Raw genomic sequence first — 20534 nt, 5'->3', positions numbered from 1 at the left:
CGGAGTCCCCACCTGCTAGGGGACTTATGAAACCACCCCTTGTGGCCCTGGAGCAGGGGATGAAAAGGCAAACCAGGTGCCAGACCCCCCAGACTCTATCCCCAGAAGAAAAGCAGTAGATGCTGAAGGCTTAGAGGGCTGGAGCAGAAGCCACACTGGCCTGCAGTGGGGCCTGGGGCTCTCACAGCCCCCCAGGTCAGCTGCCTGGCCACGACATCTGCTCTAGACCTAAACCTCTCCAAGTGGGCTGGTGTGTTTTTCTTGGGTTCTTTCTACAGCTATGATGATTCACTTCGAGCTAGAAGGATGCCTTGGCCTGCCTGGATGGGGTGGTCTGGCATTCAAATAGGAAGAAAAAAGCCATGTGGATGCTAAAAATAACAACCAACAACATCCTGCTGCTCCCAGGTACCAGGGACATTTCTGGAATACTTCCAAAGGGCTTTACATGCATGATTTCGTCTGTACTAACAACACTTACAAGACAAGTGCCCCTGTTGTGCCATTTGACATAAAAGGAAACTGAGACATCAACAAATCATGTGACGGACCAGAGTGTGGCCTCAAGGGGTGGAGTCAGGTCTGGATACAGCAGTGTGGTCCTGCGGCCTCGACCTTCCCCTTTACCCAGGACTCCTTTGGATGTGGAGTTCAGGATGGAAATTTTGTCAAGGGAGCCCAGAGGTCTCAGATCCATTCTGGCTTGATCAGTAAGTGTGGGGACTAAAGGGTGCACCTGAGTGTGGCCTGGTGTCCTTCCCGGCCATGCTGGCCGCACATGCTCACTGCGGTATGGCTGCTTCCTGCCTGGCCTGCTATGCCTTTCGGCTCTCCAACCCTGTGTCTGGTGTTCTCCATCCCCTTCAGATGAACACAAGGACCTGACCACCATCCCACTCCTGGTCGACAGCCCAGGAAACATCACCCATTTGCCATTCAGAAGTTGTCCACACAGCCAGCAGAGGGGGCCATGGCAGCACAGCACCCCAGGTCATCCCACGGTGACCCGGTGTCAGAAAAACATCTCCCCGTCCTGCTGTCACAGTCTGGGTGCCGCGGGCACCCTCACGACCCACACAGACTGCTGTGTGAAGACGCAGCTTGGCGTCAGGTGCTGGTGAGTTCCCAGTCCCATCCTGGGGAACCTGGGCCCATCAACCTCCCCCAACTCAGAACAGGCACAGCAAGTCTCTGGAAGAATACGGACAGCTACTCTGAACTGGAAAGCCCTCAGTGGCGGCTGGACTGGAGTATCAAAACTTAAAGAATGACCGGCTCGACGAGCCTGTGGCTGACCCTTCATCTGCTCTCTATGGCTTTGATCCAAAGCAGGGCAGTCTCCACACAGAGAGCAAGGAGAGCCAGCATCCTGAGAGACTTGCTCTTTTGCTTTGCATGCTAGAGTTGTGGGTTGTTATGGTTGGGATCCAAAAATTTCCCTCACAGGACTTATAGGTTAGATGCAGGAACATTCAGAAGGGACAAGATTAGATAACGGAGGCTGTAACCTCGTCAGTGGGTTCATCCATTGGATGGATGATTTCTGTGGGTGATTGGATGGTACTGTAGGCAGGTGGGGCATGGCTGAAGGAAGTCACTGGGGGATGTGCCCTTGGGGACTGTATCTGGTTCCGGATCCTCATTTGCTCTCTCTCTTGGGTTCCTGGCTGCCACAAGCTGAGAAACTGTCCTCCATGATGTCCTTCTGCCATGATGTCTGCCTCACCTAGGCTCAGAGCAACAGAGTTGGCCAACCATGGACTGAGGCCACTGAAACCAGGAGCCCAAAATGTTTCCTCTCTAAGTTTTTCTTGTCCTGTATTTTGGTTACAGCAATGAAACCCTGGGGTGTCGGTGCAGGTGGCATTATGGGCACCCAAAAGCCTTGAAAGCTCCAGCTCTGTGGACAGGAGCCCAGCACAGCCTTGGGGGCCACAGCATGTGTTTGCAGAGCCCGTTCCTCTTCCCCTTCTTCTTTTCTGGCCTCCTCGTCCTCAACAGGACCCTGGTTGTTTGGAACTGCCTTCCAGAGCAGGGAATGAAAACATGGAGAGGCCCTGGCTTTCTGACTGGAGAGCCAGCCCGTGAGGGAAGGAAAAGGCCGACAGCTGGAAGAGGGGCCTGTGCTCAGCACACAGACCCCACCCAAACCTGGGGCTCACTCCTAAGCTGAGCAAACCCCACATATCACAGCAAAAGCTTTGAAGACAGGACTGGCACTGAGCTGAGACCACCAACAACAGAAGGTGGACAAGACTTGCAGTTTGAACCTGACCATGACAAGAGCCAACCCAAACAGAAAGCTCATGTTCTTAGGAGGATTTTAAGAGCCCACATCAGATTATGAATCATAACAAATCAAGATGGTCAATCACAAAGGACTCAGCATCCCAAGGTCTGAAAAGATAGGCAAGTCTCTAAAGCAAAGTCCATCAACAATCACCAGAATCACCATGGCCCATACATTGGAAAACACAGCACAGATTCTCACCATGCTCCAGAAGAGAAAGAAAACACTCTAGAAATGAGTGAGAAGACAGATGACTCAGCAGAGAAATAGAAATATTTTATGAAGAAACTACATGAAAATGTTTGGAGTGAAAAACATAGTGCTTAAAATAGAAAGTTCACCACTCAGCTCAACAAGAAGATGGCATTCACAGAGGACAGACTCAGCAAACTAGAAATAGAATATGAAAAATTATCCAACCCGAGACATGTCACAGAAAAAAATTTGAAAAAAAAGATACAGTGACCTTGTCTCTGATGTTGTGAGACATCAAGACAACTAACATCTGTGTATTTGAAGTTCTAGAAGAAGAAAAGATATGACTAGGGGAAAGGTTTTGAAGAAATAATGCCTGAAAACTCTAAATTTGGTGAAGGATACAAATTCCATGCAATCAAACTTGAGCAAATTCCAGATGGGAAAAGCACAAGGAAACCACACGTAGAAACCTGCCAGACGGTGTGCTCCTGTCCTCTGCAGGAGAAGAGGCAGCACAGGCTCTCCTGTTCCATGTGCTGAGTGCAGGGGAGACTGAGGTCGACCTTCTCCACCCCTGGCTCCCACAGTTGTGGCTCTTTTTTGAACAACTGGATCTGCGTGTGTTTCCAAGAGAACCATCCAATAGCAGCTGGTGACCACCATGCAACAGTGCTACACACTAGCCTGGATTTGAGATTGCTTATTTTCTTATTTAATCTCTATATTACAGGCATAAAGTTCTATGGATGAACCTTCAAAATTCTGAAATGAAAACAAGAGTTCTTGAGGCTGGGGTTGTGGCTCAGCGGTAGAGGGCTTCCTTGACTGTGTGAGGAACTGGGTCCGAACCTCAGCACCATATACAAATAAATAAACAAAATAAAGTGCCCAACTACAACTAGAAAATATTAAGGGGGAAAAAAAGAGTTCTTGCTCTCAACCTCTCACTGTATGGTGTCCTATGCCATCTCACCACTCCACCAGCAATAAGGATGCAGCCTCTCAACCTTGACCTTCAGAAATATGAGCTGAAATAAACTTCTGTTATTTAATAATAGTAAAAAAACAAACAAACATGAAACTTCTCCATACATAAACATTCCCTTGCAAATTATACTCCCGGGAATGCTCCAGATCCAAGCAGGTCACTAGTTGTACTTTGGTGGAACCAGCAAGCTGGGCTGGGAGATCAAAGTAAGTTGGTATCCACGGTCTACCACAGTGAGATGGAAAGGCCACGCACCAGGACCTCCACCAACCACAGACACTTATCTGAGATGTTACAGGATGGGAATGACATCAAGCAAAACATCCAGTTGATTGAAAGCAGTGTAGAGGACTAACAAATGGACTACAGCAAATCAGCAGGAGTACTTCAGTGTGTACACAGAGAGCCAAAAAATCCCCACCTCCACTCGACCTGAAGCAGCTAAAGAAGGGAGGATTACAAACAAAGACTCAGGCAACTAAAAAACACTGAGGGGCACAAGGGAATGAATGAGAAATTGTCAGAAATAATGCCATAAATCAGAAAAGAGACCGAAAAGCAAATGAATGGACACAAAATTAGAAAACAAAGAAGGCATAAACACATAGGAGAAAAGACTGGCCAGGAAAAGGATGTCAAGTTAAAAAAAAAATGAAACAATCAGAGGCAAAAGCAAACAATTACTTTAAGTCCTAAGAAATATTCAGAAAGGGACAAAAACAAATCTGTTAAACATTAATTAGATACTAGGAGAAACAAGAGACCAGTTTCAGGGTCCACAGTGGCCCGTTGCAGCAGCTGCATGTAGGTGAGGTTCTCGTGGGTGTTGGGGTCGAAGAAGCCCTTGGTGTCGTCGCTCGGGTCCGCCAGCACGCGGCTCATCTCCTCGTCAAAGTAGCCTCGCTGGTAGGCCACCTCCACGGGCACGCGGTGGCTGTGCACCGGGTCGATGACGCCGCCCGTGGCGATCTGGGCCTCCAGCAGGCGGATGCCGTGGTCCCTGACGATGAGGTCGCGCTGCATGGCCTGGAAGAGCGAGATCTGCTCCCCGGAGTAGGGGTCGGTGTAGCCGGTGACGGCGCGCTCGGCGGACAGCAGCTTCTCCCGGATCTCGCCGCCCACCACGCCGGCGGCCACGGCCTCCTCCACAGACAGCCTGCGGTCGTGCACCGGGTCGATGACGAAGCCGGTGGCCGCCTGCGCCTCCAGCAGCACCAGGGCCGTGCCGGGCCGCAGCACGCCCTTCCACATGGCCTCGTAGATGCTCATCTTCTCCTGGCGGCCGGGCTCGCCCCTGGCGGGCACCAGCACGCCCGCGATGCAGCTAGTGCCCTCCAGGTAGCGCTTGACGGAGTCCATCTCGGTCACCTCCTGCAGGGTCTTGGTGCCCTGGGCCAGGTCCCGCAGGGTCTCGGGGCCCAGGATCCCGGACGTGTGCAGCTCGGTCGCGGACACCTGGCGCCTCAGGCCTCGGAAGGACACCTTGCTGAGCCGCTCCTCGGTCTCCTCCACCACCTGCAGGAGGATGGCCACCAGGTCGGCCAGCCCCAGGGTGCCTGCCGCGTGCTGGGCCAGGAGCTCCTCTCGCCGGGCCTCTTCCAGGTAGGAGGAGAAGAGGACATCCCACACGGACACCGGCTGGCCCCGGAACCGCCCGGAGGGCACCTCCATGGTGGCGGCGCGCAGGGCCTGCTCTTGCTCCTGGAGGCGGCGGCGGCGGGTGGCCTCGGCCTCGGCCTCGCCCTGGGCCTGCTCATCCTCGCCTCGGGAGCGCCCTGGCCGCCCTGGCTCCGGCTGGCCGGGCGAGGTCTCCCCGGGCCGGGGCGGGTCCCCGTGGGCCTCCTCCGCCTCCTCGATGATGGTGGTCAGCCTGCGCGTCAGCGCGGGCAGGGCCAGAGACCCCGAGCCGAACTGGGCCAGCAGCTCCTCGCGGATGGCCCCGCTCACGTAGCCGGACGTCAGCACGTCCCACACCGGCACCGCGCGCCCCCGCAGGCGCCCCACCTTGACCTCCATGGTGGCCGCACGCAGGGCCCCCCGAGGGTCGGCGCGCGGGCTGCGGTCCTCGGCCTCGGCCAGCAGCGAGGACAGGGCCGAGCCCACGTCCCGGGCAGTCAGCGTGCCCGCGCGGTACCGGCGCAGCAGGTCCTGGCGCCGGCGCTCGGGCACCTCGCGGTAGAAGAGGAGCTCCCAGACCGAGACGCTCTGGCCCTGGAAGGCGCCCCAGCGAGGCGTCACGCGGGCGTCGCGCAGGGCCCCGCGCAGCTCCTCGCTCAGCTGGTGCACCGCGGAGTCCTGGCCCGCCAGCTGCAGCATGTAGAGCCCGGTGTCGGGGTCGCGCACGCAGCGCCGCAGCAGCTGCATGTAGGTGAGGTTCTCGTGGGTGTTGGGGTCGAAGAAGCCCTTGGTGTCGTCGCTCGGGTCCGCCAGCACGCGGCTCATCTCCTCGTCAAAGTAGCCTCGCTGGTAGGCCACCTCCACGGGCACGCGGTGGCTGTGCACCGGGTCGATGACGCCGCCCGTGGCGATCTGGGCCTCCAGCAGGCGGATGCCGTGGTCCCTGACGATGAGGTCGCGCTGCATGGCCTGGAAGAGCGAGATCTGCTCCCCGGAGTAGGGGTCGGTGTAGCCGGTGACGGCGCGCTCGGCGGACAGCAGCTTCTCCCGGATCTCGCCGCCCACCACGCCGGCGGCCACGGCCTCCTCCACAGACAGCCTGCGGTCGTGCACCGGGTCGATGACGAAGCCGGTGGCCGCCTGCGCCTCCAGCAGCACCAGGGCCGTGCCGGGCCGCAGCACGCCCTTCCACATGGCCTCGTAGATGCTCATCTTCTCCTGGCGGCCGGGCTCGCCCCTGGCGGGCACCAGCACGCCCGCGATGCAGCTAGTGCCCTCCAGGTAGCGCTTGACGGAGTCCATCTCGGTCACCTCCTGCAGGGTCTTGGTGCCCTGGGCCAGGTCCCGCAGGGTCTCGGGGCCCAGGATCCCGGACGTGTGCAGCTCGGTCGCGGACACCTGGCGCCTCAGGCCTCGGAAGGACACCTTGCTGAGCCGCTCCTCGGTCTCCTCCACCACCTGCAGGAGGATGGCCACCAGGTCGGCCAGCCCCAGGGTGCCTGCCGCGTGCTGGGCCAGGAGCTCCTCTCGCCGGGCCTCTTCCAGGTAGGAGGAGAAGAGGACATCCCACACGGACACCGGCTGGCCCCGGAACCGCCCGGAGGGCACCTCCATGGTGGCGGCGCGCAGGGCCTGCTCTTGCTCCTGGAGGCGGCGGCGGCGGGTGGCCTCGGCCTCGGCCTCGCCCTGGGCCTGCTCATCCTCGCCTCGGGAGCGCCCTGGCCGCCCTGGCTCCGGCTGGCCGGGCGAGGTCTCCCCGGGCCGGGGCGGGTCCCCGTGGGCCTCCTCCGCCTCCTCGATGATGGTGGTCAGCCTGCGCGTCAGCGCGGGCAGGGCCAGAGACCCCGAGCCGAACTGGGCCAGCAGCTCCTCGCGGATGGCCCCGCTCACGTAGCCGGACGTCAGCACGTCCCACACCGGCACCGCGCGCCCCCGCAGGCGCCCCACCTTGACCTCCATGGTGGCCGCACGCAGGGCCCCCCGAGGGTCGGCGCGCGGGCTGCGGTCCTCGGCCTCGGCCAGCAGCGAGGACAGGGCCGAGCCCACGTCCCGGGCAGTCAGCGTGCCCGCGCGGTACCGGCGCAGCAGGTCCTGGCGCCGGCGCTCGGGCACCTCGCGGTAGAAGAGGAGCTCCCAGACCGAGACGCTCTGGCCCTGGAAGGCGCCCCAGCGAGGCGTCACGCGGGCGTCGCGCAGGGCCCCGCGCAGCTCCTCGCTCAGCTGGTGCACCGCGGAGTCCTGGCCCGCCAGCTGCAGCATGTAGAGCCCGGTGTCGGGGTCGCGCACGCAGCGCCGCAGCAGCTGCATGTAGGTGAGGTTCTCGTGGGTGTTGGGGTCGAAGAAGCCCTTGGTGTCGTCGCTCGGGTCCGCCAGCACGCGGCTCATCTCCTCGTCAAAGTAGCCTCGCTGGTAGGCCACCTCCACGGGCACGCGGTGGCTGTGCACCGGGTCGATGACGCCGCCCGTGGCGATCTGGGCCTCCAGCAGGCGGATGCCGTGGTCCCTGACGATGAGGTCGCGCTGCATGGCCTGGAAGAGCGAGATCTGCTCCCCGGAGTAGGGGTCGGTGTAGCCGGTGACGGCGCGCTCGGCGGACAGCAGCTTCTCCCGGATCTCGCCGCCCACCACGCCGGCGGCCACGGCCTCCTCCACAGACAGCCTGCGGTCGTGCACCGGGTCGATGACGAAGCCGGTGGCCGCCTGCGCCTCCAGCAGCACCAGGGCCGTGCCGGGCCGCAGCACGCCCTTCCACATGGCCTCGTAGATGCTCATCTTCTCCTGGCGGCCGGGCTCGCCCCTGGCGGGCACCAGCACGCCCGCGATGCAGCTAGTGTCCCCCAGGTATCGCTGGACATCCTCCCCTGCTTGTACCTGCTGCACTGTCCGTCGGCCCTCTTCCAGATCCTCCAGGGTCTGTCTGTTTATGATACCTGAGCTGTGCAGCTCGGCTGCTGTGATCTGCTTTCGGAAACCCCTGAACCACATTGGTTTGCTCTTCTTTTCTTTTTCTGCAATTATTTGCAGAATTTTTTGTACCACTTTCTCCAGGGCTCCTGCAGTGTCCTGGCGGTAGGCCTTGACCAGCTCCAGCTTCTTCTCTCGAGTCACGTACTCTGAGTTCAGGAGCTCCCATACTGACGGCCGCTGGCCTCTGTACCTTCCCACTGTTATTTCTACCTGCTGTGCTTCCAGTGCCCTTTTGGTGGCCTCATCCACATACTCTGAGTCCTTTGTGTCCTTGACCACTGGGAATAGGGCACATCCTGACCTTTCGTCCCTCTTGCACCTGTCCTGCAGCTCTTGGTATGTGACCTTCTCCTGCGTGTTGGGGTCCAGGAACCTTCTCCTCATGTGCTTCTGATCCAAGATGAGCATTTTCGTTTCCTCATCTAGGCAGCCCCGCCTGCAGGCCATGTCCAGGGGGATTCGGTGGTGGTGCTGTGGGTCCACAATGCCCCCTGTGGCCACCTGCACCTCCAGCAGCCTTAGTGCCTCCTCCCTTCCGACCAACTTCTTTTTCATGGCCTGGAACAGTGGTAGGGTCTCCCCGGTGGCTGGGTCTCTGTGGCCCTTGGCGGCTTTCTCAGCCCTGTGCAGCTGTTCCCGAAGCTCCTCGTCCACCAGGCCAGCTGCCAGGGCCTCGTCCACTGGCAGCTTCTGATGAGTGCGAGGGTCCCACATGAACCCAGTGGCTGCCTGTGCCTCCAGCATCTGGGCTGCGAACCCCGCAGGGATGTGCTCCTTCCTGCAGGCCTCGTGGAAGCCCATGACCTCCTGGGTGGAGGGTACAGTCACCCCAGCAATGCAGCCACTGCCCTCCAGGCACACACGCACACACTCCAGCTGCTGCAGGTCCTGGTGTCCACTGTCCTCCTTGTGAAGTGCATCCAGGGTCTCCTTATCGATGACCCCAGAGTTGAACAGTTCTGCGGCTGTCGTGTCCCCGTGGATGGCTGCCAATCTGATGTCTTGGTTTTGCTCCTCTGTTTCCTTGATGGTGGTTCTGATGACCTCCACCAGTTCCTCTAGTCCCACCTTCTGCTCTCTGTACTCCCACACAAGCTCTCTTTTCCGTTTCTCGCTGAAGTACTGCGAGGAGAGCAGGTCCCAGACAGACACAGTCCGACCGGCAAACCTCCCCACGTGCATGTTCACAGTTGTGGACCGCAGAGCTTGCTTCGTGGCCTCGTCGATGTAGGCATAGGGTTCTCCTTTCTTTACGATTTGCAACATGTACAGGCCCGTCTCGGGGTCCTCCACGCAGCGCTCCAGCAGCTGCATGTAGGTGAGGTTCTCGTGGGTGTTGGGGTCGAAGAAGCCCTTGGTGTCGTCGCTCGGGTCCGCCAGCACGCGGCTCATCTCCTCGTCAAAGTAGCCTCGCTGGTAGGCCACCTCCACGGGCACGCGGTGGCTGTGCACCGGGTCGATGACGCCGCCCGTGGCGATCTGGGCCTCCAGCAGGCGGATGCCGTGGTCCCTGACGATGAGGTCGCGCTGCATGGCCTGGAAGAGCGAGATCTGCTCCCCGGAGTAGGGGTCGGTGTAGCCGGTGACGGCGCGCTCGGCGGACAGCAGCTTCCCGTAAGTTTCCCTGCCAAACATGCCTGCCTGGAATGCCTGCTCCACGGTCAGCTTCTGATTCTTCACCGGGTCTATGATGAAGCCCGTGGCCGCCTGCGCCTCCAGCAGCACCAGGGCCGTGCCGGGCCGCAGGATGTGCCTTCTCAGGGCCTCTGGGATGCTCATCTTCTCCTTGGTGCCCTGGATGAGGACTCCGGCAATGAAATTGCCTCCTTCCAGAGACCGCCTCACACTGGCCATCTCTGTCACCTCCTGCACCGTCTTCTTACCCTGGGTCAGCTCATCTAGCGTCTGCTTGTTGATCAGCTGAGACCTGAACAGGTCCCTGGCTGACACCTGCTTCCGGAGCCCTCTAAAGGTGGCCTGTGGGGACTGCTTCTCTGCAGTCTCCACTAGGGCAGTGACCGCACTGACCACCTGCCGCAGGGCTGTGGCTCGCCCAGACCGGCAGAGTGCTGCCAGCTCCCGCCTCTTGTCAGCACTGATGTACTCGGAGTGTAGCAGGTCCCAGAGTGACACGATGCGCCCTTGGAACCTCCCCATACTGACAGGCACCTTCATGGCCCTCAGAGCCACTGTGGTGTGCTCGTCCACCTCAAGCACCGCATCCTGAGTGAGTGGCAGCAGCCACAAGCCGGTATCAGCATCCAGCACACAGAGCTCCTTGAGCTGCCCATATGTCACCCTGACCCGGGAATTAGGGTCAAAGAAGAACTTGTTGTCCTCCTTGGTGGTGGTCAGTGCCCGGCTCGTCTGCTCGTCCAGGAGGCCAAGCCTGCAGGCCGCTGCCTGAGGCAGGTGCACCCCATGAACAGGGTCTAATAGGCCCCCTGTGGCCAGCTGCACCTGCAGGAGGGGGAGGCCCTCACTCTCAGGCTCAAGCCCCTTCTCGATGGCCTGCCACAGAGAGAGGGAGCCCCCTGAGTAGGGGTCTGTGTACCCGGCCACAGTCCTCTCGACCTGGCTGAGCTGCTCACTCAGCTCCCTGCCTACCAGGCCGGCCTTCACTGCATCCTCTACCGATAATCTTTGGTTGGTCAGTGGGTCAACAAGGGAGCCAGAGGCCACCTGGGCCTCCAGCAGTCTCTGTCCTAGGCCTGTGGGCAGGAGGCCATCCCTCATGGCCTGGGCGATGCTCACTTTAGTCCCAGAGGGCTGGAGCAGCACCCCGGCCACGCAGCCTGTGCCCCAGAGGTGCGCCCTCACTGCCGGCTGCTCTGCCACCTCAGAGGGCGACTTTGTGCCCTGAGCCAGTGCGGCCAGTGCCTCCTGGGTGATGATGCCAGCGTCCCGCAGCCAGACGGCAGGAACCTCACCCCGGGGACCTGGCAGTGTCACACGGGCCTGGGCCAGGAGCTCTGCCTCCTGTACACAGCTGCACACAGTGGCCTGCAGCTGTGGCACGGAGACCTTCCCAACCCGCAAGTCCTCCAGGAGGCCTCTGCGCCGCTCCTCAGTGAAGTGGCAGGAGGTGAGCAGGTCCCAGAGGGACTTGCCGTCCTCACTCCCTGGTGTGCCCTGCAGGATGTCCTGCAGCTGAGTGTCAGTGGGAATGGCAGGAGCATCTTCTGCCAGAGGCAGGAGATAGAGGCCAGAGGCCTGGTCCCGGGGGCACTTCTCCAGCAACTGGGCATAGCTGGTGAAGCCCTGGCCGTCTGGCGTGGGGAAGGTCTTGGGAGAGCTGGACAAGGCCACATCCATCTCTCGGTCTATGAAGCCCCGCTGGATGGCCACAGGCAAGGGGAGGTGGTGGTGGCCTGTGGGGTCAATGGCCCCTCCTGTTGACACCTGGGCCTCCAGCAGCCGGGCAGCCTGCTCCATTGGGACCAGGCCCTTCTTCATGGCCTGGAACAGGGACACTCTCTTCCCCGAGAAGGGGTCTCTGAAGCCAGTGACGGCACCCTCGGCCCACCGCAGCCTGCTGCACACCTCTGGCCCCACCACGCCCCTGCGCACCGCCTCGTCCACGGACAGTGTCTCCAGACTGCTGGGGTCTGTGATGGCCCCCGTGGCTGCCTGGGCCTCCAGCAGGGTCAGGGCCACGCCAGGCGCCAGCAGCTTCTGCTTCATGGCCTGGTAAAGGCTGAGCCTCTGTTGGGAGGGCTGCAGCAGCACCCCAGCCACTGAGCCCGAGCCCTGCAGGTACCTGTGGACGCTGGCCATGTGGAAGAGGGCATCAGGGCTGACTGCCCCTGCCAGAACTTGTTCCAGGAGGTCCTGGTCAATGATCTGAGCCTCCAGGAGCTGGCCGATGGTGACCCGGCCCCGCAGTGCTGGCAGTGTGATGTCTGCCCACCTCCCTGACTCTCTGTGCAGCAGCTGCCTGACCTGCTCCAGTGTGACCTTGCGCTGTCCATAGCGCTGCAGCAGCTGCCTCCTCCAGGTCTCACTGAAGTACTCGGAGTTGATTAGGTCCCAGGCTGAGACCCTCTGTCCCCGGAACCTTCCACACTGCACAGGAAGCACCAGGTTCTGTAAGTCCTTCTGGGAGCTGCCGTCCACCAGCTGAGGCCGTGTGCTGCTAAGTGGCAGGAGGCGCAGGCCCGTCTCAGGGTCCTCCACACAGCGCTCCAGCAGCTGCAGGTAGGTGAGGTTCTCGTGGGTGTTGGGGTCAAAGAAGCCCTTGGTGTCGTCAGAGGGGTCCAACAGGATCAAGTTCAGCATCTGATCGAAGTAGCCGCGCTGGTAGGCCACCTCCACGGGCACGCGGTGGCTGTGCACCGGGTCGATGACGCCGCCCGTGGCGATCTGGGCCTCCAGCAGGCGGATGCCGTGGTCCCTGACGATGAGGTCGCGCTGCATGGCCTGGAAGAGCGAGATCTGCTCCCCGGAGTAGGGGTCGGTGTAGCCGGTGACGGCGCGCTCGGCGGACAGCAGCTTCAGGTACACATCAGGCCCGATGACACCAGCTCTCAGTGCCTCTTCCACAGAGTGCCTTCTGTTTTCTTTGGGGTCGATGATGAAGCCGGTGGCAGCCTGGGCCTCCAGGAGGATGAGTGCAGTGCCGGGCCTGAGAAGTCCCTTCCTGCGGGCCTCGTAGATGCTGAGGCGCTCCTGGGAACCGGGCAGAAGCAGGCCCGCAATGCAGCCCGTGCCCTGCAGGTACCTCCGCACAGAGTCCAGGCTGCCCACCTCGTGGGCTGAGGTCTGCCCATGTTCTAGCTGCTCATAGAGCTTCTGGTCAATGATCTCCGCTTTCAGCAACTCTCCCGGAGTCACAGTGTCCCTCAGTCCAATAAAGGTGACCCTGGCTGTGGCTTCAGCCTGCTCAATGGTGGCCTTCAGCTCTGCTGCCAGCTCTTCTACTGCGAGGGTCCCTTCCTGGTGCTGCTGGGCCAGCCTTGACCTCTGTTCCACAGAGACGGCCTCAGAGAACAGCAGCTCCCAGAGGGACACGGGCCGGCCCTGGAACCTCCCCACAGAGACGGAGGTCACGGCTGCACTCAAGGCCTTCCGAGTGTGGTGGCCAATGAACGGGGGTCCCTGGGGCACCTCTCTACGGTGTCCCCCAGGGAGAGGTAGGAAGGCAAGCCCCGTCTCTGGGTCAGTGACACAGAGGGCCAGCAGCTGCCCGTAAGACAGGTTGCTGTGTGTGCTGGGGTCTGAGAAGCCCGTGGCCTGGGAGAGGTGCTGCCAAGTCTCTTCATCCAGGAGGCCAAAACGCAGGGCAGCCTCCAGAGGTAGCCGGAACCTACGGGTAGGGCAGACCAGTCCACCCGTGGCCAGCTGGGCATCTAGGAGGCGCAGGGCCAGCGACCTTTCCACCAAGTCCTTCTTCATGGCCTGGAAGAGGGGGATGCGGGAGCTGCTAAAGGGGTCCTGGTACCCAGTCATGGCCTGCTCTGCCACCAGCAGCTGCTCATAAAGTTCTGGGCCCACCAGGCCGACCCTGACCGCCTCGTCCACATACAGCTGCCGGCCCGTCGCTGGGTCCACCAGGGTGTGGGTGGCAGCCTGAGCTTCCAGGAGCGGGAGTACAGCACCCATGGGGACCAGGTGCTCGGCTGCAGCCTGGAAGAAGCCCTTCTTGTGGCCTTCAGGCAGCAGGACGACCCCTGCCACACCGCCAGTGCCCTCCAGGTGGCGCCTCACCTCCGGGCGAGCACTCACACCGGGCTCTGTCAGTGTGCCCTCCTGCAGGCCTTGGACTGTCTCTTGGTCCAGGACCCCGGCCTCCAGCAGCTCAGCCACACTGGCCGCCCCACACAGGGTATGGAAGGTGGTCTTGAGTGGCAGCAGGGCCAGCCCTGAGCCAGGGTCCTCCACACACCGGCCCAGAAGGGCGGAGTACGGCAGCGGCTCCAGTGTGTTGGGGTCAAGGAAACCCGGGGTGTCCATGCTGGGCTCCTGCCCATCCAGACTGAGCCACGTCTCCTGGTCCAGGAGGCCCTTCTGGCAGGCTAGTGCTGGGGCAACTCGCATGCCCTGGACGGGGTCCACCAGGCCCCCAGTGGCCAGCTGGGCCTCCAGCCAGCGGCATCCCAGGGTCCTGTTGACAACTTCCTTCCTGATGGCCTGGAAGAGGGCCAGCTTCTCGCCCCCATAGGGGTCAGGATAGCCAGCGACCGCGCGCTCGGCAGCCAGCAGCTTTTCCTTCAGCTCCAGCCCTACCAGGCCCTGCCGCAGGGCCTCAGACACGGGCAGCAGCTGGCCCTGGGCGGGGTCCACCAGGCCCCCAGTGGCTGCTTGGGCCTCCAGCAGAGCCAACCCCAGCCCTGCGGGCAGCAGGCTCCGCTTCATGGCAGCATAGACACTCAGCGTCTGCCCCGAGGCCTCCACACGCACCCCTGCAATGCTCCCCGCTCTGGAGGGTGCGGCTACCTCTGCCTGGGGCTTGGAGGGGGCACTGGCTCCCGGCCCAGCCTTCATGTTTTTGGGGATGAAGGCCTGCTCAGCACCGTTGGTGAACAGGGTATCAAGAGGAGGAGTGACCTGGCCATTCATTGCAAACAGCTGGTCTTGCAGAACCCAGTTGAGGTCACACGTGTCCTGCGGTCACAGAAAGACACAGTCAGAGATGAGCATCTGGGCAGACAGGGGAGGCAAGGTCATAAGGTCAATCCCAGACCCTCCCCAAGCTGGTGAGCCCTGGATCTACCTCCAGAGACATGGCTGGAGCAGCCCTGGGCAGCCTCATCTTGGTAGCAGAGGGCCTGGGTAGCTCACTCTCTTGGGGTGTGAGCATTCGCCGTCACCATAGGGGAAGGGCCTGACCCTGCAGGCTCCCCAAAGCAGAGTGGAAGAGCTTCCCAGCATGCTAAGAAGAGCAGTGGACTGTAAAGGCATGGACCACGGATTGGCTACCAGGCCACCTCCCAGGGTCCGAGGGCTCTGTTTTCTCCTGTGGGTTGTCCCTTGGTGTCCACCACAGCCCTAGGCCCAGGGTGGGGAGCTTGGAGCCCTCCCAGACCCTAACTCTGCTATGGCTCTGCTGCACCTACCCCTGCTCCAAGGTCCCTGGGTCCAACAGACACAGGCCGGGCCTTCACCCCTGCTGGGCTGTACCCACTACCTCTGCCTGGGCCTGTCCCTTTCTAAGCTGGGTTGAATTGATCACCCGGAAAGATATGTCAAAATCCTAAGCCACATACCTGTGAATGTGACCTTATTGGGAAACAGGATCTCTATGAGGTAATTTAAATGAGATCACACTGGAAAAGGGCTGGCCCCAGTCCAGAATACCTGGTGTCCTTAGAAGAGAACAAACACCACAGACCGCACTGTGAGAGTCTGGAGCCACCAGGAGCTGGGAGAGGCAGAAAGGGTCCTCCCCTAGAGCCTGTGGAGGGACACAGCCCGGCCCACAGCCTGACCTAGGGTCCCAGTCTGTGTCACCATATGCTGATGGGCCCACACCATGGGCCCACACCTTCTTTCCCCACCTCCAGGAGCCAGGCCACTTCTGTGTCCTCAGAACCATGCCCAGTCCCTCTCCTGGTCCACACGCTTGGCAGAGGAAAGTGTCCCTCTGCTCAGAGGGACATCCAGGCCACCCACGGGCCTTGCCTCCCTCTGCACATGTCTGGGGAAGGCACCTCTGCCTGCCCTCACACCCAGGGCACAGCCCTTGCTGACAGCATGCGTTCCACTGCCAATCTCAACAGGTACTTTGGACCTGACAGGTACACAGGGACTCTGCCCGGGCCCCCGTAGTGATGGATTCTGCTCCATCTCCTTGTACCCATGAAATCAGAGCGCTGCTCAACCTGCCCTCAGATCCTAAGAGCTGCAGCTTGGTCCTGCCTGCCCTGGGTCCAGATCCACATGTGCAGCCACCCTGCACACTGTCTCTTAGTGGTCTTGGTCCTCCCTATAGCTGGTCCTACAGGAGGCGCTGCTCCATGCTGGCCCACCTCATGCCTGCTGCCCACCTGTGTCCTCCAGGCTCTGCGGCCGCACCCCATGGCTCATCCATCCCCTGGAGGCCTACCTCCCTGCTCCTGTGTCTCCGGAGCTCTCCCTCACTGTCCTCAGTCAGCTTCACAGCCCCTTTACCCTCCAAACACCCCCATCATGCTGGGAATGTGTGGGTGGGCAGGTGGGCCGGAGGGGACAGACACCAGTGCAGAATCCACCCGGTCCATAAGCCCGGGCTTGGATGTCACATGACCTGTGGGGTGGACAGATGCTGCCCAGCACAGGGAGGGCTTTGGGAAGACAGCCAGTACCAGCCCCTTCAAGAATTGCACTCCCTGAGGTCACTTCCTTACTGGGGCAGCCAATGATGGGCTCAGCCCCTTGATGACCCTGAGAGCCATCAAGTCTTCTAGAGAGACTGCCTCCAGTCCACCACCTTGGCCCAGTCCTCCTCCTCCCTTCCCTCCCACAGATGCTGCTCCTGAGTCCTCTGGGGTGTCCTGCTCAGAACCTTAGACATTGATGCAGGACCAGGCTGACCCCTCGGTGAGGCCATCAGTGTCTGCCACCGCCTGGCCGCAGGGTCCAGTGGAGCCCAGGGGGGAGAAAGCAGCACAGCCTCAGGCTCTCCTGGGGGGCGCACTGGGGGAGCAATGTAGGGCAGGAGAGAGGGTGTGGAGGACACAGGCCAGTGGAGTGGGGGCTGTAGCCAAGCAACGGAGCTCTGGGCAAAGATCCCAGGAGGCCGGGCTAGCCTGCTGGACTGCCGAGGGGTTCCTAGGGCAGAGCAGGCCCAGGCAGCTCCACTGGGAGGGGCCAAGTCCTCCCACCAAGGGGAGAACCCAGCTCTGGGAATGGGACATCCGGGTCAATTTAACCCCAAATATCAAATCCCCAGATTCCCCAAAATGTGCATCCTAGGGGCCAGCACTTTCCTCCTTGCCTCCCGCTCTCAGCAGCCCAGCACGGGCTGAGAAGCCAGGGCCCACACAGAGGGGCTACAGGGCTTAGAGAAGGGCTCTCCCAGGATTTGGGACAGAAGGCCCCTGGACCATGTGAACCTGCTGCTGGGACAGCTTCTAGAGCCGACAGAAGGCACCGCCCCCCAGAGTGAGGCAGGGCAGGCGTGGGCAGCAAGGGCTCCACGCTGACTGACTGCAGGGCCCCGAGGTGCTGTTGGGAAGGAAGTGACCCCCAGGCACAGAGCCCCTAGTGCTAGGCTCACCAGGGGAAGCCTGGATGCAAGTATCAGCACAGGAGGCAGAGGGCAGGCGAAGGGCACAAGCCCTTGTGAAGGACAGGCAGGAGTCGGGGCTTGGGGACCAAGCAGCTCTGGGCCCCCAGCCCGAAGCGGAGCCCTGGGTGGAGCTGGGCAGGCCCAGGAGGAAGAACCTGCAAGAACAGCCCAGCCCTCCTGCAGGGAGCCCAGCTGCTCACTGGGGGACTGCTCTGGAGAGTGACTTTGACCTATAGAATGCCACATCTCAGGGGCAGAGAGTCACTGGGCTCTCTGTGTAGTGGACATCTGTTGGCTCAGGCGCGCAATGGAACCACTCTGTGGTACGTCCCTGGTTTCTACATGTCTTTTGGGGGGACACACTCAGGAATTCTTTGGCCTTGAAGGATGAGCTGTCCTGTAGGGAAGGCCAAGAAGAGGGCAGTGGAACTGGCCACAGGGCCCTGGGCACCTGGCAGTGGCCCAGTCAGGAGCGCTGCCCTGCAGTGGTGGCAGGACAGCTGCTGAAGCACAGCTGGGACGCCAGCTCCCAGTGACCCTGTGGCTCGTGCCATCAAAGGAGGCAGGACTGCTGCTCTAAGCTGTGGGTTCCCGCAGCACCACAGCCAGGAGCCAAGGCCTGGGAGCAGCGGTGGCCCACCCCCTCTCTGCAGCCCATGCCTGTGGGACAGCACAGCAGGTCAGCCTCTCCCTCTGCCAGCCCTCTCCTTCCCTCCCTCCCTCAAGACCTCTGTCTCAGACTGCTACCTGCAGAGGCTGCCACACTGGGCCTGTCCAGCCCAGCCCAGGGCAGGGCAGAGCACAGAGGAGAGGGTCATGGGGTTAGGGCCATGTACCTGTCCCCTGACTCCTGGCTGGGATACAGGAGAAGCAGTTCTCCACCCCAAGGTGGAGCACAGGGGTTGGGGCCACAGCACGGGCAGGGGTGGTAAGGTGGCCTGGACTTGGTTAGCCCTTGTCCTGGACCAGAAGGCTGCACCTGGACAGAAAGCAGAAAGAGCTGACAGAAGCCCAGAGAGGCCCACGTTTCCTGAAGAGAGACCGGAGGGCAGTCGCTGACCCAGGGAGCTGCTAGAATGGGCTGGGCAGGGAGGGCTGTGAGCCCGCTCAGTGTGCACACTGTGCCGTGGCTGGGTGGCCACTCCCTGCTGGCTTGTGGGTGACCTTGGGTCTGGTATGAAGCTCCAAAGCCCTGCCCTTTCCAGTTGCCAGGAGGAAGGCACAGAAGTGGGTGCCTGGGAGGGGCAGAGCAGAGGTCTGGAACTCTGGAACGTGGGAGAGAACCAGACTAGGGCGCCCCAGGGGTCCTGGGAGGAGGCCCAGGCAAGCCCAGCGCTGGGAAAGCAAAGTGCCAGCCTTCCAGAGTAGGGCACCAGTATGAGCAAGCTGTCAGGAGGCAAAAAGCCAGTGGTCTTTGGGGCAGGGAAGGTGGGGGGAGAGGTGGTGGAGGTGGAGCAAATCCCCCCCCCAGGCAACCCAGCACCAAGGGGAGGGAAGGGCTGTTCCTAAGAAGGGCCACCATCTGTCTCACACTGAAGAGTAGGACCCCCCACTCCAGCCCAAGACAAGGGTGTCCCCTTGAGCCAGGTCAGAACAGAAGAAGGACTCAGCCCACACGTGGAGGCAGAGAGTCTGGCCTTTTCCCTATTGTGGGGCTGATGGGAGGTCACTGCCCGTCTGCACCCTGTCAAGACAGACAGAAATCAACGGCCCTGATAAGAGCTGGGCATGATGGGCAGGTGGAGGTGGGGAGGCAAGGCCCTTCCTGCCTCTGCCTGGTATCACCAGAGTGACCATCCCTGGACAGCTAAACCTGGACAGCAGTTGGCCTTTCAGTGAGTCAGCCCCACCTGTCTCACCCCAGCAGATGTAGGAGCCAGCCTCAAAGCATCCAGCCTGATGGCCTGGTGCCCGTGGGTCTAGGCCTGCTCTGCTGCTGACACCTCCCGCAAGGAGGGCTTGGGGGGTGCCGGGATGTGGCTCAAGCGGTAGCGCGCTCGCCTGGCATGCGAGCGGTTCAAGTTCGATCCTCAGCACCACATACCAACAAAGATGTTGTGTCCGCCGAGAACTAAAAAATAAATATTAAAAAAAAAGGAGGGCTTGGGAACCTGACCTTCAGTGACTGCCCAGAACCGCTGGGCAGGGAGACTCCTTCCCTGAGGCATGCTCGAACTGGGGCCTCGGGGTCCCCATCTCTGCAGGGGGGCTCAGGGACCCCCACTTCGGACCCAGAATTCTGCCTGCCCAGGGCTGGAAACTGGAGGGCCAGAGCCCAGAACTCCGGGCCAGCTGCGCCAGTCCCCGTGCTGTGTGCCAGCGCTCTGGGCCTCCGGGCCTCGAGTCTCCTGCGGGCACGCAGGTGTTTCGGTTTCGCTAGTCCCCACCTGTCAGTCTGCTCCGCTCCGGCGCTGGAACCGCAGTCCCTCCGATGGCTCCGCGCCCCGCGCCCCGCGCATTTAAAAACCTGCGCGGTGCGGAGACTCCTCCCAGTGGCTGCCCGGCCCTCGGTCGGGGCGGGAGGTGGGGCAGCGCCGCGGGGGCCGGCAGGTAGGTGGGGCCGACGAGTGTCGGGAACCTGTGCCCGAGCAGGGCAGCGAACACCCCTAGGCGAGGAGGGGCTGCGGAGCAGTAGGGACCCTCCCCTGGCCCCTCCCCATAGCAAGTCACTGCGAAGGAATGCGGTGCCTGCGCGCGGGCTGGGGTGGAGAGCGACCTGCACCCTCCCCACCAGGGCTTTTGAATGGAGTTTGCAAGGGAAATGCGGGTGGCCGCAGCGCAGGTTTCGGTTCCCCTGCGGCTCGTTGCCCTGCTTCGTTACGCAGGAGTGAGAGGGGCTGGAAGGCCGTGCGGGGAGCGGGCGCGTCGCTGTCCTCCGCGACCCCTTCCCCCTCCAGTTCATTTCTGCTGGGTCTTGCTCAGTCGCCTTAGTGTCCCCTGCTCTGCTTCCTGTCCAACTGCCTCCCGCCAGCCCAACGCCACAGGGACTGAGCTGGTTCAGAGCCCACCCTCAACTGGAGGTTGCACAAAACGCCCAACCTGTACCTCAGAAGTGAATTTCCCCCATCTTGCTCCAAGGATGTATTTTCTTTCTAACTGCTGCATGAATGGGATTCATTCACTCAAGGTAACACTGGCCGTAATGGGGAACTCTCTTGCTAGGGAATGTGGAAGGTGTGCCAGATACCTCAACCTTCTCAACCCCACCCCAGACAGACTAGAGGCCCCGCAGCTGACCCCAAGAGGAGCAGCCCTGGCCTGGCAGT

At 61.2% G+C, this 20534-nt stretch overlaps 1 protein-coding gene across 1 annotated transcript; it reads right to left on the bottom strand.

Moving 5' to 3' along the window:
- Nucleotides 1-4211: 4211 nt before the first annotated feature.
- On the bottom strand, nucleotides 4212-14618 carry Eppk1 (epiplakin 1). Its single transcript, XM_077800742.1, has one exon. The coding sequence runs from the start codon at nucleotides 14616-14618 to the stop codon at nucleotides 4212-4214; it is 10407 nt and encodes a 3468-aa protein (XP_077656868.1).
- Between the last annotated feature and the right edge of the window lie 5916 nt (nucleotides 14619-20534).

Source organism: Urocitellus parryii, chromosome 7, assembly GCF_045843805.1.
Source record: "Urocitellus parryii isolate mUroPar1 chromosome 7, mUroPar1.hap1, whole genome shotgun sequence".
Classification (NCBI taxonomy): Eukaryota; Metazoa; Chordata; class Mammalia; order Rodentia; family Sciuridae; genus Urocitellus; species Urocitellus parryii.
Note: the sequence above shows the minus strand (reverse complement) of the source record. Positions and strands in the feature narration are given on the sequence as shown.

Bases quoted from the DNA above. Each gene is read 5' to 3' on its own strand.
- Eppk1 (XM_077800742.1), bottom strand. From the start codon at position 14,618: ATGAATGGCCAGGTCACTCCTCCTCTTGATACCCTGTTCACCAACGGT.